Raw genomic sequence first — 12649 nt, 5'->3', positions numbered from 1 at the left:
ATTTATTAGTGGTTTGATTATAATAATTTCTTGAATTTTGAGTCAATTGCACCGTGATAACAAAATAAATTAATATAATGACTTTTGAAACGTCTGATATTTCAAAATGGGGTTGGAGAAGAGAAAGAAGGAATTAGGGATGTCTTGATCGATGAAAGGGTATTTTGGACAATAAAATTAAATAATCACTTATTGCCAAATATTTTTCAAGTTTTCATTAGTAGTTATTTTTTATTGACTTTAAAGCCACTGGAATACGAATCTTTTTAATTTTGCTTTTATCGACTTTAAAGCCACCGGAATACGAATCTTTTTAATTTTAGTCACCAAAATCTAGTTTTTCCTTAATTTAAAAACTAATCCTATCATTGTTCATTAATGAGTCCTTGTTGGACATGGTAATTGGAGTTTAACGCAATTACTCTCTCCCCCCTTATCTCTTCCTCTATATATATTATATTTAATTATCTTTTTGTGGTTCCTCTTCTTCTTCATATCAAACTGCAACGAAGAGATTTTTCAGTCTCAGGTAAATCCTATTTTTTTTAGCTATATACTTGGATCCATAAAACCCTAATTTTATGATTTTTTTTTCTTTCAATTCGTAATTATATCGTAATTTTTTAAAGTCATGAAAAATTATGATCAATTCGATTGCAATTCCATTCGCTGGTTATTAATCTATCTATCTATCTCGCTTCGATATTGTTATGAAGTGATTTATTTTCTTCGAACGATAGAGTTTGTTATTGGTCAGTTCACTCGTGATTTGAAGCGTTAACTACAGTAGTTTATTGCTTTTCTACTTTTCTTATTTTAGTTTTATATGCTATGTGTTTGTGTGTGATATGTACGTAGTATTATTGTTTATTTTTAGTGCATATAATCTTGTAACGGGAGGCAATTCAAAGTAAATTCAATAGGAAAAATAACATGCCCGCCAAAACAGACCACTGTGTATGATTTTATAGTCAAAACCCTAATTATATTTTCAGAATTAGTTTTGTGAACAGTTCTTTCTGTTTGTTGTCTGTTTCTTTTGTTGGCCTGCAATGCCGAAAGACGTAGTTTCTTGAAGATGGTTTGCTTTCAAGAGAATTTTCAAAGAGCTATCATCATTCTTGCCTTGATATCATCGATTGGATATCCTTGCTATCTTTGCCGTAAGAATGGATCGGATCGACTACGTGAATTCTCTTTATCCATTCTTAGACCTTCTAATAACTTTATCCCACATTATCTTAGGGCGGAGAGACTAATTTATCTCTTCTTATTAGCTCGTCTATATCATATGACTCTTCAATTTATTAGACATAAGTAAGTTGAATATTAATAGGCTTGAGTTGGCAAGAGCTATATATTTAGGATTGAATTTGTTGTGAATACTTGTGATATACAAAAGGGTTTTCCAAAAATTTAGTATTTTCACCCACAAAAAATTTGTGACATGAAATAGAAAAAATAATTTTAAAACTATCAGATATACTATAGAAGCCCAATGATCAAGTCTCTAAGTTCTGAAACAACCACTTTCCTTTTATTTTTATCTTGCGAAGTCATCATATTCCTTTCTTTCTTTCTTTTTCCTTTTTCTTGGAAAGTCATCACATTCCTTTTGTCTAATTTTGTTTGCTTTAATTTTTCTGTTCATTTGGTTGATGATTTGAAAAGAAAAGAAAAGACAGGGAAGGGAAGGGAAGGGAAGGGAAGGGATAGTGATTTTCATGTTTAATTTGCCATTAAGGAGATAAAATAAACATAATAAAGAGAGATTTGGAGGGATAGGTTTTGGAGAGAAAGAATAACAACTAAATTTTCATAATAACAAAAAAACCTTAACATTTTGGAGGAGAAAATTTAAAACATATTTGAATCCCATCTTAACGTTAGGACATGATAGTAAATTGGTTAAAATATTTTCTTTCATTTCATGTCCCTTTTCTAAACAAGAATGTAATGCTATCCCATTTTTTTTTTTTTTTTTAAAAAAAAAAAAAAACTTAAATACATGTTATTGTTATTTTTTCTTTTTTCTCCTATCTAATGTTATTCTTGAACTCAATAGCAAAACAAGCATTTGTTGTTTTATATAGCTGTTTAATATCTTGTAAGACGTGTAAGTATTGTTCAGATTTGTATTGAAATTTCTCCTTGAAGATATATAATTTGATCTTTTAGAATGGGCGGAAGTTGGGTTGACGATGATTGGGAGATCACTTCTCCTTCAAATGGGGTTCAGACTGTGGTTTTGGTTGGACGTACCGGTAATGGCAAAAGTGCAACTGGCAATAGCATCATTGGAAGGAAGGCATTCAAGTCAAGGGCGAGTTCAGCTGGTGTTACAAGTACTTGTGAGCTGCAGAAGACCGTACTGAAAGACGGCCAAGTTCTTAATGTCATCGACACTCCTGGCTTATTTGATTTTTCTGCCGAATCTGAAATATTCATCGGCAAAGAAATTGTCAAGTGCATCAATATGGCCAAGGACGGCATCCACGCTGTTCTAGTTGTTTTCTCAGTAAGGACACGCTTCTCGAAAGAAGAAGAAGCTGCTCTTCACAGCCTACGGACTCTGTTTGGAAGCAAAATCAATGATTACGTGATCGTGGTTTTCACTGGCGGTGATGACCTCGAGGAAAATGATGAAACGCTGGAAGATTACTTAGGCCGTGAGTGCCCTGAACCTTTAAAGGAAATCCTGACATTGTGTGAAAATCGGTTGGTGCTTTTCGACAACAAGACTAGTGATACACTCAAGAAATCTGAACAACTTCAGCAGCTTCTTTCCCTTGTGAACAAGGTCATGGCACAGAATGGTGGAAAGCCATATACAGATGAGATATTTACTGAACTAAAGGAAGGAGCTATGAAACTCCGTGATCGTGCAGAAGAGGTTAATTCCTTGGAGAGGTGTCCTAAAGGGGAGATGTCGGAGATGAAGGAGCAAATGCAGAGATCGTATAAGGAGTATAACGAGCAGCTGAAGCGAATAACAGAAATAGTTGAGTCGAAGCTTAGAGAGACCACTTGTAGGCTTGAGCATCAGTTGGCGGCAGAGCACGCTGCACGATTGAAGGCCGAAAAGATTGCACAAGCTTCTCAAATGAAGTCTAACGATGAAATTCGTAAGCTGAGAGAACATCTAGAGAGAGCTCAGAGGGAGACGCAGGAGCTTCGCAAGCAAGCTGAAAGTGGCAGATGTGCCATTCTTTAATAAAATTATGGTGAAATGCTGACACCCACCTCAGGTTTTCTTTTATCGACTTTTTGAGAAATTGCTCAGCCAACAGAGTAAACTTTCAAAGAATCAATTTTTATGTTGATTAGTTAGAAATCCTTCCAAATATTGTGTTTCTTTTGGATGAATGCTTCTAAGTATTTTGTTGATAGCGTGGCCAGTAGTCTTTCATTGCTTTTTTACTTTTATTAAATGAAATATATTTGAATTCTTTGGCTAATTAATTTTCCATGTTTAGTTAGTTATTATTAACCATATTTTAATTGGAACTTTAATGCTGTATAATATTTTTGATGAAATTTATCTCGGGTATTAAAGTAGGTTAGCTCACACTGAGGATTATTACTTGATTATGAGGTTTAGAGTTTTATAGCTTCGCTGATTTATTAGTTGTGTTCAAATTAATGTGTTATAGATCTTTAATGAATTGAATTCAGGTTTATGCATACACGTTTCTTGTTCTCTTTAAACATTTTGCTTTTTATAAGGTTATAATTGTACTTTCAAAAAGTTTTGCCACAAGGAATTAGTAATTCGGAAAATGATTAAACCTATTTGTCTAATGTGAATGGACCCGTGTTTGAGCTTATCACCACTATTAATTGGATAGAAACCCTTTCGATCAGACAAATATGTTAAAACAGTCGGCAATCTAAGGTGCCTAGCAAGGGAGTTCGGTTAGACAAATAGGTTAAAATAGTCGGCAATCTAAGGTGCCTAGCAAAGGAGAAACCTCTTCGGTTAGACAAATAGGTTAAAATACTTGGCAATCTAAGGTGCCTAGCAAAGGAGAAACCTCTTCGGTTAGACAAATAGGTTAAAATAGTCGGCAATCTAAGGTGCCTAGCAAAGGAGAAACCTCTTCGGTTAGACAAATAGGTTAAAATACTTGGCAATCTAAGATGCCTAGCAAAGGGGTTCGGTTGGACAAATAGGTTAAAATAGCACACAATCTAACGTGCAGACTAGGATCCTCTAAGTTAAAATCTCTCTACATTATTTTAAATTGAATTGTTATGATTTTGACATGTGTCATTTCACCTAAATCTTAAGTTGAATTATTATGATTTTGACATGTGTCATTTCACCTAAATCTTAAGTTGAATTGTTATAATTTTAAGGGTTAAATGCAAAAAACCCCCCTGAACTATTGACAAAGTTGCAATTAACCCCCCTAAACTACAAAAGTTGCAACTAACCCCCTGAACTATTCAATTTTGTTTCAGATAACTCCATCCGGCAAAAATCCGGCAAGTTTTGGCCGTTAAAAATAATTTACTTATTTTAAAAGACCATACTGCCCTTATATGCATGAAAGGACTAAAATGCCCATAATTTCCATAGACCCCATAGCATACCCAAACACGCCCTATAACTGTTCACCATCTTCAACAGCAGGCGTTCGTGGTTCAACACCGACAAGCCCATCTTCCACACCGAAAGTCGTTTAACCCAAATCACACTAAAATCCCACTGCCACCACCATTCGAAGCAATTGAACCACAATTTTAAAAAATTTAAATAATTCATAGTGAACCAGTCCAGCCACTGCCATCACCGCCGTAGCCACAAACGTTTCTCAAACAATTTCCCAATTGAATCAATTCAAATACAGTAATTCGTACTGAAACACCAAAGCTCAATCGATATATTTATATATATATAGATATACACACGAGTCGTCACTGGTAATCACCCCAAATTAATTGCACCATGAGTCGTCATTAGTGGTGGCTCCACTACCACCACCATCATCCGAAGGCAAGCTCGCCGCTGCCATCACACCGTGAAGCACCTCATTGCGGCTGAGTCCTCTCCATAACCCGTCGCCCACCACTGTGAAAGCTCGCCATCACCGTCTCACCCCCATCTGAGCACTTGCCTATAATTCTTTTGAATGATTGGAAGTAAATATAAACAAATGATTATGGGTAATAACCTCCGCAGTTTGGATTCCTGTTAGAAATGGTGGCCAGCCGTTCATCTACCTTCTCAATTGCAAGAGAGCAGAGTTTATGCACATCAACTGCAACAAAAAGTCTGCTGACGATGCCCCGTGCCATCTTGGACGAAACTCCATTCACTGGACCAACCTCTATTTCTAATTTGGTCTTTGGCATCGCTAACAATTTCATGCAGTTGTTTAAACATGGAAGTTCCATCCAGGAGCCTGTAACTCAAGAACATCCTATGACAGAGGACATCAACACGGCGAGCATCCTTTGCTATACTCAGCTGTTTTTTCCAACATCTGGCAGAATGAATATAGTGAGACCAACCAGGATCACAACCTACTTAAATGAATCAAAATTACTTGCAGTTTACTGATGTCTACCATATTTTCTCAACGTGTTAAGATTTAAGCCCAAATACAACCCAAAAACACAGTTCCCTGTTTCCCATGATTAATTGAGACATTATTTGTTGTCATAGAAATCCCTTGTGCAAGAATATAATTCAGAATAGAATTCAATGGAAAAGTGTGAGCCAAAAACAACCCAGGAGTATTAGTTTTGAGAAAGAAATCCAATTCAGACTCATATTTAATTGATTTGACCCACATATTTTTTGAAATCCAACACCAAACTGTGTAATCAAAATGAAGCAAGATCCATGTTTTTGGTTTTAAATTCATATTTTATTGCCGGGGTCCATCTCCAAATCCAAGTCGAATCTTATGGACAACTCACATCTGAAGAACAAAAAAATTCAGATGAAAACAAACAATATTAAGTATCTCTTGTGCAATTTTTTATTTCTGATGGTGGTGCTGGTGGCAGCAAGGAAGGTCCATTCAGGAATAGTAAGCATTATAATTTTAATCAAAAGTTATTAAGTGCAAGCAAACAACTCACCCAAGTATCCATTATCCTTGCCTTGATCTTCTCCACAACCCGTCGCCCACCGCTGCGAAAGCTCGCCGTCACCGTCTCGCCCCCATCCGAGCACTGCCGAAGTTCATCCACAACCCATCTTGCCCGCTGTTCTATCAATCACCGACGCACACAAGCCGTTGTCGCCAACGCCAGATCCGTCACCGCTGTGCCATTCTCTGATTTGTGCCAGAATCGCGACTTCCCTAGTCGCTGTTCTACACCATCGAGCTCTCTACCAGCCGAAATATCCACAACCCACACCGCCGAGCTCTCTCTCACGCGCCGGCTGCCATCACCTTCACCCCTCTCTCTCTCGCTCGGCGGCTACGACGATGATCGATGCTCTGTTCCACATCCACGGTTGACGAATTGCAAAGAGATCTCCACCAGTGCTGCCGCCACTTCTTCCATTTCTGCAGTGTGTGTGGCTTCGGGTTTGGTTGTATTGAGTATATAACAAACTTGGAAGGGCAGTTTCGTCTTTTTACTTTTCCGGTGGCCTGAGTGGGCAAATTGCAACAAATTCATAGTTCAGGGTTTTTTTTTTAATTCAAGGGGGTTAGTTGCAAAACCCCCGATAGTTCAGGGGGGTTTTTTGCATTTAACCCTAATTTTAATATATATCATTTCACTTAAATCTAGGGCCGATAATGCTCTACAAAAACCCCTAGTATCGAACAAAAACCCATAGTATCGTAGAAAATAACTCCTGGGTCAATGATTTTAACCTATGTCATTTCAAAATAACTCCTCATTTTTTTTTAGAATGAATTGGTTTCTCTCTCTCTAGTTTTTTAATATCTTGATTCATACTTTCCGGAAGGCATATTTAATAATTTGAGAAAAAATTAAATTCTATTTTGAATCATTGACTTTCTACTTTGAAAGTGAAAAAGTTAAGTTACGGTCCTTGGCGGTGGTCCTAAGCAGAAAGAAATATAGATAGAACTTTTTACCCTCTCCATTTGCTTTTTATTAAGGCTCCGTTTATTTGGACGTAAAATATTTTTAAGAAAATATTTTTTTATTTTCTAGTGTTTGGTTGTCGTAAATATTTACGAAGAAAAAAAATATTAAAATATAACAAAAATAACTTATTCATCAATTTTCGACAAGTTATTTTATAGGTCCGCCCGATAGACTCGACCTCAACTTCGACGTACACCTTTGCCAAACATCGATATATATAACCTGAAAAAGAAAAATATTTTTCAAAATAAATATTTTACGTTGAAATAAACGGAGCCTCAATGTCAAATTTTGTCAGTGTTAAATTTTTTTATTTTGTTATGTTTTGATTTAGAACATCTAATTGTTCAAGGCGCCCTACCAATTTTTTTGATAATATGTAGTAATATATATATATATATATATATATATATATATATATTTGATAAGTAAGATTTCATAAAAAGCACTCAGACGGGAGCGCTCCCAAAGGAACAAAAGAAGAATACATAAATGCTATAACTTTAAGTTATCTACAAAATTCAAAAGATGATCCATAGAAAGTACAATCCCACCCATAATCCCAAAAGAATAAAAAAGAAGAATATTGTATTTAAGAGACCAAATAGGAGCTTCCTCTCCCTCTAAGGACCTCTTAATCCTCTCACGCCATAGATCCAACCAAATACAAAGGAGAGTAGCCTCCAAGTATCTCTGACTCTGCTCTCCACCATACACCCTTTTTAAGTCTCCAGTGTGTCTGGATTCTGGAAACACCCAAAGAAGACCAAATGCTGTCAAGAACATAAACCAAACATCCCTTACCACCAAGCAATGAAGGAGTACATGATTCACAGATTCAACGACCTCTAGCACATACTACAACACCAATTAACTACAATCTAACGTCTCCTTCTAACACACCTTCTAACACACATAATTACGAGGATAAACCCTTTGAATTTGTAAGGTTAAATAAATACTACTTTATTCCAATCTCAGTGATAATTACTGCAATCACATTTCATTCTAGATTTTTATCTATATGCCCTTCAAATCCCTCTTCATTACTTTCACAAATTTTCGAAGTCTATTTTCCCCTCTTCCGCTTAATTCCCTCATTCAACATTTCAATAGCCATAAATTACTTTGTAGATGGAAAATTCCAACTCCATATGCTCTCATTTTTTGTTAAACTAATTTGTTGTTTTCATTAATCATGTATGCCTATTGTCCTCATAAATTTAGACATACCCTGAACTGTTTATGCTAATGAACAAGTCGTAAACAATTTTGAATCAATCTAAAGTTAGAAACTTGAAGAATATATAATGAATTAATAAATTCAATGACTAATGTTCTAAAATAGAACTTAGAAATTAATGGTTCTAGTGGGGTTTAATGATGACAATTCCTTTTAATATTTTGTTAGATTAACTTAATATTAATAGAGTGTTGGAGATCATCATTTTGAATTGATTGTGTTAGACTATATTAAGATCATAACAAACTTATTTCAGGTAGCATTGGACAAAAGGTGAAAATAATAAAGGATTGTGCCATTCTCTTGAGAAATTATTAGCTTGTTCACCACCAAGTCTTTTGGTGGTTCAATTCAATCAAACTTCATGATTAGGTTTTTTATAATTTTGATGAGTCCAGTTTCTTTAATTGGAAAGCGCCTGTTGGACATAGTCAAGGACCATCTAATATTTTCTCCATTCTGTTGTGTTTTCCTTACTCTCAAATTGTATTTTTTTTTTCTTTGGATTGTCAGTCTTTATAATATCTTTTAAATAGGCGCCTTTTATTATTTTTTTTTTTCAACTGAATTCCTGACTGAATTACCATGCGTCTCTCCCTTTCTGCAACCCTACAAGTTAGAATCCATGAAATTAGGCAACTTATATGCCTGCCTTTATCATTACATATGCTCTGTTTTGATTTATTTGATTGAATGAAAGAATAGCTAATTTTGCACATTGAGCGGTGAGGTCAACAGCATTTCGTTTGTGAAACTACTTGCAATTCTTTTTATTACCACCACCACAACTATTTCAATTTCAACCAATTTCTCAGATCAAATATTCCACTTAAAAAGGGGTTTTTGTCAAATTTCTCTAGTCCCCCTTTTGTTGGCTTTAGCCAACTGCTGAACTCACTTATCCAATTTTCACAAGATGGCCTTGCCACCATGGACGGAGCGAATTAAGGCCTGGGGAGGCATGTGCCACCCAACAGATCAGGCCCGGATCTTCTCCAACGGATCAGTCATCATGTTCCGTCCAATTGGTGATGCTCTTAACAAAAAAATTGGGGGATTTCTAGCGAACATCCCAACCAGACATTTTTGTAAGTAGTATCACTGCCTTGAGGGAACAGGTACAGGAGAGGGATCTTGTTCCCCTCCCCCCCCCCCCCCCCCCCCCCCCAAAAAAAAAAAAAAAAACACGGGCGCTTGTGAACAGTATTCATGGCTCCATCCCAGCTTGCAACAAGCTATATCAACATGACTTTATTTACTACTATGACAACATAAAACTTTCTCAGTAGCAACGACCACATCTGCCATAATAACACTACCTTAGAATCACCTCAAATGAGAGATCCGCTACCTCATTGGTAATACTATCTTAGCACTAGAATCAACCAAATCTCATCAGATATATGAGACATCTCTACAGAATTCAAGTCTGAGGATAACGAGAGCTGTCTAATGCTGCCTGCCTGGGATAAACAGAGCTGTCTCGAGTCTGAGGATTACGATATAATGCAGAATCATAGACCCCCACAAGCTACAAATGCCCTGGGATAAATCTACCCTACACTCTTCTGCTGACTAGATATTGGGCTGAGAAGTAGAGGAAACCAAACAAGAGAGAACATTTTTTTAACCATGCTAAGAAAAATCAAACGACATAGAATTCAGAACAACAAGTAGATATCATATTTAACATCTCTCCAGCATCAACTCTTTTTTGGTAGGTAAGATATACACACACACTATTGCTCCAACCAACTGACATCAACAGATCAACTCAGCTAGTTCATGGGAGTGACCTTAAAAGGGAAGTTGATTCTCAGAAAAAACATAAGCCGCGGTGCTTAATCTCTTGTATCAATTCAGTCCAGAACTCTTCATGTAATAACTTCCTCTGACTAGTTTCTATAACATTCTATACTGCAGTGCTTAATCTTTTTGTCAATCCAGTCTCAAGGTGGTAACAGAGTTCCACAAACTAAACCAGAATCATCTCAGAAGTTCCTAAAAATGCAAAATTTGTAGGAAAGGAAATCAAAAAAGAAGCCACATCAAATATGCTATAGAAAAACAATTAAGTAGTAGTCAGTGAATCTAAGTCAAAATTCACTATTGCAAGAAGAACCTGCAGAATGCAGACAAATTCGTTCGGGATACCGCTAGCACTGGAAGAAGAACCTTAATTACTTCCCTAAATCATAGTTATATTGGTAGATCAGTACTGACATGCATAAGTACTATAAGCACCAATATAAATGAGAAACAAAACTTAAAACAGCATACAATTCTGCACAATGACAAAATTATATGTCAAGAATAAGATCGTGGCTATACGTGCAGATACTTAATAATCATTGCCTCACACAAAATGAGAAAGCTTGAGCAAGATAGAATACCTATCAGGATTATTCAACATGATGCCTCAATTGAAAATTTGAAAAAAGAAAAAAGAAATGTTAAATTAAGGATATATTTCAACACGTTTGAAATTATACAGCCAGCTGGAAAATTAATCTTTGTTTTTCTCAGTAGTGCACCATATGGATAGAAGAAAATAGTACCTACTTACCTGCCATGCTATACCGCCAAGTCATTTGCTTTTTGGAAAAAAGATTCAGTCACACCCGTCTCTAGGTATTAAATCATTAAGTCACAAATGAAGTCATGATCTTAAGCACATATTTATGCCTTCAACGAGGCCTTGTAGCCACAAATAATTTGCCAACTTCATTTGAATGAGGGAGTAAATATTTCTCAAAGAACTTCTTATCAGTCATCCTGCACACAGTTGCCAAACTCCGCTTTTTAAGAAGCAAATTCCTGCTTTCCAAAACATCCAGAATTCTTAACCGTGGCTTAAGCCTACTCTCAACACTGTAACCAAGTAAATCTGGGTTTTTAACAACATGTGAGATATCACATTTGCCTGTGCTAAGTAAAAGCTGTGTTGTTGCCTTAATTTTCCTCTCTGACAGAGCAAATACCTGACGTGCTCTCCTAAAAACTGACAAAATGTCATCTTCCGAAAACCCCAAACTCTTAAAGACCTCCAATTTCAACTCCCAATTCTCTACAGTCATAGAACTAATAGCCTGAATCGCAGGAAGAAACATCTTAGAGTTCCTGTCAAAGCCAATCTCATCAACCCTCTTGACTAATTCTCTTAACTCTGGTCGGTTTATTGGTGAAAAATGGTGGGGTATTATAGACACATCGAGTTATTTGCGACAAACTAATGCCACAGCTCTTCAAAAATTCAATATTGGGTATCATAGTTTTCACCAAATCATACCTCAAAAACAACCCAGATTTCTTTAAAACCCTAGACACATCCATATTCGAAACCAAAACACTCTTCAATGCTAAAATCGATGGGGTCAGCTGACTATCAACGCTACGAGTTAGAATCAGAGGGTCAGCCGAAACAATTTTCACAACATCGCTAGAAGAAATACCCAAGTCTTGAAAAAACTTGAATTTGGGTTTGATGGAAAGCTCAAGATTTGCAGAGAGAAGTTGAAGCGCGTGTTTGATGACACGCTTGAGATTCGTATCCGAAACACCACTTTCCTCGAGAAATGACAGAATCGAATCGATCTTTTCGGGCCTTTCAGATTGGGAGAAGAGATTTTCGAAGCAGTTTCAAGAGACAATTTGTGTCTCTCAATCAAGTAATCAGCCACCGCATTGGGGCTTTTGGGAGAGGAAGAGAAGAAGTGTTGAGAGAAAAGAGAGATTGGGGTTTTGTTGAGATGTGAAGAATTGTTGAGAGAGAGTGAGACGAGAGTTTTGCAGATATAAATAGTCCTCATTTCTTGAAGATACATACACATATAATATGCTATCAATCAAAGCGAAGAGTGTAGAGATGAGTACTTGCCTGTAAAGCGTGGAGCTTCTTAGATTTGCAGTGATCTGATTTTCTCTTTCTGGTTCGCTGAAAGTGTTTGAATGATGAACACTATGCCCTAAACCTAGTTCGAGCCCTGTAGTTGGGTTCTTCCAGCTTTACAAGTAGAGGTTTAAGTATGAAAGTGTTGGATTCAGTGAAAGTCGTAGCCCAAGAATTAAGTTCGAAGAGGTTATTGATTTCCTTTAATCTTTTTGAATCACACCAAAAAGTTGCATAATAGAAGTCCATTTCCAGAATTAGTTATTGTAATTATCTAAAAACACTCACAATGCATTATTATTATTAAATTATTATTATTCTAGTTTTTTTTAGTGTGGTGGTTGCTGCATTGTATCTTAGTATAAGCAATGAGTCTAATTTGATTAAGGTTTTTTCTTTTCTTTTGCCAACAAACTAGTTATTTTGATATTTCC

At 36.2% G+C, this 12649-nt stretch overlaps 1 protein-coding gene and 1 long non-coding RNA gene across 4 annotated transcripts; one reads left to right on the top strand and one right to left on the bottom strand.

The window, feature by feature from the left end:
* Positions 1–396: 396 nt before the first annotated feature.
* On the top strand, positions 397–3458 carry LOC132274224 (immune-associated nucleotide-binding protein 9-like). 3 transcript variants are annotated; one of them, XM_059775451.1, is made up of 2 exons: positions 397–529; positions 2158–3458. In XM_059775451.1, exon 2 carries the CDS (start codon positions 2180–2182, stop codon positions 3212–3214), a length of 1035 nt encoding a protein of 344 aa, XP_059631434.1. In that variant the 5' UTR covers positions 397–529; positions 2158–2179; the 3' UTR covers positions 3215–3458. The 3 variants fall into 3 exon arrangements, with proteins under 3 accessions (XP_059631434.1, XP_059631432.1, XP_059631433.1); XM_059775449.1 differs by having other exon boundaries at positions 2132–3458; XM_059775450.1 differs by having other exon boundaries at positions 399–529; positions 2179–3458.
* Positions 3459–9921: 6463 nt separating this feature from the next.
* On the bottom strand, positions 9922–12444 carry LOC132274223 (uncharacterized). The gene is made up of 2 exons (XR_009470361.1): positions 10449–12444; positions 9922–10327 (listed from the first exon to the last, which is right to left on the bottom strand). It is a non-coding gene; the product is annotated as an uncharacterized LOC132274223 (long non-coding RNA).
* Positions 12445–12649: the final 205 nt, after the last annotated feature.

This window comes from Cornus florida, unplaced genomic scaffold (genome assembly GCF_030987335.1).
Source record: "Cornus florida cultivar Cherokee Brave unplaced genomic scaffold, ASM3098733v1 CherokeeBrave_3.0.0_Hap2_Chr09, whole genome shotgun sequence".
NCBI classification, from domain to species: Eukaryota; Viridiplantae; Streptophyta; class Magnoliopsida; order Cornales; family Cornaceae; genus Cornus; species Cornus florida.
This window is presented reverse-complemented; position numbering and strand designations above follow the sequence as displayed.

Excerpts from the sequence above, each read along its gene's own strand:
- LOC132274224 (XM_059775451.1), top strand. The coding sequence starts at position 2,180 with ATGGGCGGAAGTTGGGTTGACGATGATTGGGAGATCACTTCTCCTTCA.